The sequence below is a fragment of the Hevea brasiliensis genome, chromosome 6 (genome assembly GCF_030052815.1).
Source record: "Hevea brasiliensis isolate MT/VB/25A 57/8 chromosome 6, ASM3005281v1, whole genome shotgun sequence".
Lineage (NCBI taxonomy): Eukaryota > Viridiplantae > Streptophyta > Magnoliopsida > Malpighiales > Euphorbiaceae > Hevea > Hevea brasiliensis.
The window spans coordinates 24,856,885-24,862,038 of NC_079498.1; the positions used below are offsets into that span (position 1 = coordinate 24,856,885).

At 33.1% G+C, this 5,154-nt stretch overlaps 1 protein-coding gene across 9 annotated transcripts; it reads left to right on the forward strand.

Annotated features, from left to right (window-relative positions):
• The first annotated feature begins 1,121 nt into the window (after positions 1–1,121).
• Positions 1,122–5,154, forward strand: LOC131168860 (uncharacterized). 9 transcript variants are annotated; one of them, XM_058148494.1, is made up of 5 exons: positions 1,122–1,281; positions 1,412–1,503; positions 1,637–1,814; positions 2,702–2,744; positions 2,827–5,154. In XM_058148494.1, the coding sequence occupies exons 4-5, from the start codon at positions 2,732–2,734 to the stop codon at positions 4,953–4,955; spliced, it is 2,142 nt and encodes a 713-aa protein (XP_058004477.1). In that variant the 5' UTR covers positions 1,122–1,281; positions 1,412–1,503; positions 1,637–1,814; positions 2,702–2,731; the 3' UTR covers positions 4,956–5,154. The 9 variants fall into 9 exon arrangements, with proteins under 9 accessions (XP_058004477.1, XP_058004478.1, XP_058004482.1 ...); XM_058148495.1 differs by having other exon boundaries at positions 1,417–1,503; XM_058148499.1 differs by having other exon boundaries at positions 1,122–1,503; positions 2,837–5,154.

The window sequence follows — 5,154 nt, forward strand, 5'->3', positions numbered from 1 at the left end:
TCAAATTAAGTTATACAAATTGTTAAATTATAGCACAATTTAATAAAAATGATATTATTTTATTAATGTATTAAGAAATATAATATTCACACCTGAACTTCAATGTTTTATATTGGAAAAACCAGTTTTAAGCCCTATACTTTTAGTTTTTTTTTTTTAATTAGTCCCTATACATTAATTTGATCACATTGAGCCTTTGAACTTGTTATTGAGCCTCTTGTTCTTCACGCATAAAATAAGTGTTCTTTTTGGAGCTTATTGTCTACAAATTGAAGTATAAAGACTCAATAAATAAATGAATAAACGGAAAAAAGGCTCCTTAACGGTGTTTATTTTGAATTAATTAGGCTCAATTTGAAAAATAAAGGACATAATTGATTGAATATATATGATATTAAGAAATATATATAACTTTATTTTTTTACTCAACACTTCAATTATATATGGTTAATGATAATACAAAAACTTTAAAACTTTAAATGTGAAATAGAATATTTGCAAAAAAGAAAGGGATTTAAGTTTGAAGGATAATACTCAAGTTTGAATTTTACAGGTTGGTTATTTATAATTTAAATTTGAATTAATTTATTTATATAAATATTTAATTAAATTTAAAATAAATTTTTTATAATAATATTAATAAATTTTTATATATTATATTTTATTTAAAATATTTTATTAAATTATTAATTTTTTAAAATATAAATTATTAAAAAATAATATATATATTATTAATTAAAATGTATAAAATTAAATAAATTTAAATTTTTTAATAGATAATTAAATTTAGATCGAATTTAATAGTAGAAAATAAATTGAAATCAAATTTGAGGTAAATTTAAATTTTAAAAATATTAATTAAATAGACTAATTTTCATAAATATTTTAATAGTCGCCATCCTTGATCATATTCACATAAAATAAAAAGTAATGTATGCAAAGTTAAGTGAAATTATAGTCAATATCAATTACTGGAAAAATTGTCCAATAAAATTGATTTTACTAAATAAAAATTCTTCTAATTATTGAGTCATTCAGCTGGACCTCTTGACTAAAACGGCGTCGTAGCTGGCTAGACCTCTTTAATAAAAACGGCGTCCTAGCTTAGCTGAAGTAAATCCTATGACCTTTGGGACCTGAAAGAGCAGAGAAACAGAGCGGAAAAGAGGAGGAAGAGTAGCTCTTCCCTACACCCGGCCAATCAGCAATTTCAGTTAAAATCATGGAGGAGGAAATGTCCCTCGCCTAAAATTGCAGCGAAGATAAAGAGATTTAAAACTCGTATGGCTTTCTTTCTCACAACTAAGGAGCTTTAAAAATTCCATCTTTTCCCATTTCTTGATGTGTTTTGGCAAGATTTGCAATCTTCACTATTTCTCGAAGCTAATTGTAGCAACCGTTGTGGTGGCAGCTTAGCTTGGTGCCAAGCAAAAGAAATTCTTTTTGGAGGTTCTGAAATTACCAAAAGTGGGAAGAATTGAGGGTTCTCAAACCCATTATCAGGTTATTACTAATTGTATTGTTAAGATGTATTAATACCTTAAATCTTGCAGTGTTTCCTTAAGTTCTATATTTGTTGACCTTTTATTGTTTGTAGGTTTCACTTATCTTCTTGTTGTTTTTCTTGATTCTGTAGGTTATTAAACTTGAATGCTTTCCAAACTTACAAATTTAGGAATTCAATGAAAGAGCTTTTGGCAGCTTATGTGCACTTGGGCTATTATTCTATCAATGTTTTTTGAGAGTTAAATCTATCAAAAACTTTGAAAGTATATAGTTTGTTGAAACTTTTAGCAACATTCTGAAGATTTCTGGTATTTTATGAATCCTTTACCCAATAAATTTCTATGATATTGATATGTATATGCTATTTTACAATTATAGCCCAATGTTTTAATTATGGACCATAAATCACAATATTTGAGATTAGCTGCAATTATAGTTAAAACCCAAAATTGCTTTAGAGTTGTCTACTAAGCTTACAATTATGATAAACTTACAAAGATGGTAAGCCATAAACTTACAATTATAGCAAATGCCTCAAAATTACAATTTTGGTAACCAAACACCCTAAAGAGATTTGTACTTTTGTTAATTAACCTAATTGATTGTTTTAAAAATTATAGTTATAATTATAAGTTTAGTAGACAACTCTAAATCAATTTTGGTTGGAATTTTTTTATTCAAAATAAGAATGTTTGGCTATAATTGCAAATTACTACAAACTTTTGGCCTTTTATATCCAATTGTCCTATTGATTTTGGTTTAGGGAAGTAGGACTAATGATGGTGACTTTTTATTTTTTGAAATTGTGCCATAAACTATTGCTAATTTAAAAGCCAACTTACCATCCACATGTTCACAACCTTCATTTGCATAAGTTGTTGGCCTAATGCCAATTTTTTTGCAGCTCAATTGTGAATAATCAGATGGCAGCCCCTGAGACATCAGGGGCAATTCCTTTTGATTTGTAGAAAATAACTTATAGGAGCTGAGGTCGTTCGTTAGTAGTCACTACACTTTTGAACATTGGATGTAGTCCGCATGCATTATAATTTATATGGAAACGGAATGCAGTCATTCTTAATATTGAGACAAGAAAGAGAGTGTACAATCAATATCTTGATTGCTTTTCATTTATCTATAGTAGAATTTGCATTTTTGAAACCTTGAGTAACACTTTCGTTTTCTCTTGAATCAGGTTGCTGCAAAAGTAAAGAGTAGAGAATCCATGCTATCTACTGGTATGCTTGTTGCTTCTCTGCCATTGCCTATGTATCAATATTTGTATCTTTATTCTTTATGACTGATGCTGCATGCCTCCAGTTGTTAGCAGTTTGATCTTCATTAACCACAGGGGATTGATTGAAATCATCCCTGAAAGCATACGGAACCTTTGGAATGAATGGGAGCTCCGTGGGGCAGTTATGGTCAGCCTCTCTATTCAGATGGTCTTAATTGTATTGGGAAACCGAAGAAAGTACATTGCCCGAGATTGGCTGGCAATTGTCCTTTGGCTTGTTTACCTGTCGGCAGATTGGATTGTAAATGTTTCACTTGGTGTTCTCTCCAATATGGAATCAACCAATAAAAACGGATTGCCGGATCCAAAGTATGTGATAATGTCATTTTGGGCACCATTTCTTCTTCTGCATCTTGGTGGTCCTGACACCATTACAGCCTATTCAATGGAAGATAATGAATTATGGATAAGGCAATTGCTTGGGCTAACTGTCAAGTTTGGGGGGGCATTTTATGTCTTACTTAGATCATGGATGGGAAGTCCATTTAACTTTCTAGCACTTCCAATGTTCATAGTTGCAATCATCAAGTGTGGGGAGAGGACTTGGGCTCTACAATTTGCAAGTACTGACCAGTTCAGGAAATCCATGCTTCATCGGCCTGATCCAGGACATAGCTATGCTAAATTCATGGATAATTACGCTTCACTAATAGCTGAGGGGTACAACGTATCACTGGAGCCAGTCATTGATGAAGCTTCCATTGTGCTTGGTCAATCTTGTAAAGCTGTAGAAAACAGCATTGTCCCTGACGCTGCAATCTTGCATGATGCTGCATATTGCTTTAAAACTTTCAAGAGGTTATTTGCCGATCTCATCCTCAGCTACCAGGACCTAAAGAGTAGCAGGTCCCTTTTCCATGATGAGCACATGACTTGGGAGAAAGCTTTCAAAGTGATAGAGATTGAGCTTGGATTCATGTACAATTTGCTTTATACCAAGGCAATTGTGATACATGATTATCGCGGCAGCTTTCTTCGTACTATCAGTTTATCTTCTACCATTTTTGCTCTCATAGCCTTTTTTATAATTGATAAGCCTTCTTATTCGAGAAATGACAAAATCATAACTTGTGTGCTACTGTTTGCTGCTATTGCTTTGCAAGTATATGAGATGATTGTTCTACTTTCCTCAGATTTGACATTACTTTGGCTAAGCAAGCACAAAAATCTGTTGGTGGATCTCATCTACAAGACCATCTGCTATATCCAGTCATGGTTGCAACCTTTTTATATTACGCCATCTGTGAACAAGAGATGGTCTAATTGCATTGCAAAATTCAATCTAATAAGAATTTGCCTCGATGATAAGCCAATCATGTTCAGTGGAATCTTCAGGTTCTCATGCATTTATGAGATGCCAGAGAAGCGGCACTTCAAAGTCTTGGATGCTGTCAGCCCCGATTTAAAAAAGCTGGTGTTTGAGCAACTTTTGGTGAAGTCTAGGAATGAACTGGACATAAGCATTTCTAGGCAATTATGTGCTCAAAGGGGTGATCAGGTACTCAGAGAAATGGGTTGTTTTGACAAGATTGGCTGGAGTGTCAAAGCAGAATTTGATCAGAGCATTCTTCTATGGCATATTGCCACGGATCTCTGCTTTTACTTGGATGTAAACAAAAATTCAAATGTAATTGAAACCCCAATATGTAAAGAAAGCAAATCTTTAGCAGAATACATGTTGTATCTTCTAGTTATGTGCCCTTTCATGCTTCCTAATGGGATTGGGCAGATTAGATTTCAAGATACCTGTGCTGAGGCCGCCCAATTTTTTCAAGAAAAAAAGGACATATCAGATGAAAACAAAGCTTGCACTGCATTGCTTGAGGTGAACACTGATATTCTTCCATCTCAAGTGAAAGGAGATAGAAGCAAGTCAGTATTATTCGACGCAAGTACGCTTGCCAAGTCCTTACAATCCTTGGAGACGGAAGAGCAATGGACAAGTGAGAAGAAGTGGGAGATGATAAATCGCGTGTGGATAGAGATGCTTTCTTATGCTGCAAATCAGTGTGGATCAAACAACCATGCCAAGCAACTCACAGGAGGAGGGGAGCTGCTCACTCATGTCTGGCTATTGATGGCTCATCTGGGTATTACTGAACAATTTCAGATTTCTAAAGGCAATGCAAGGGTGAAGTTGGTTGTGAGTTGAACATTCCTGAGGAGAAATAATTGTTTGTAATTTATCAAGAAATATTATTTAGAGCTTGGCATTTTTGTTGCCCCATTTAGGCATGGAAGAGTTACATATATGGATTGTACTGTATAAACATATCAATTATTTTTAAAAATACATCGCTAGATAGTTATAATGGAGAAATAATTAATTATTAGAGAAATTTATGAGGAAA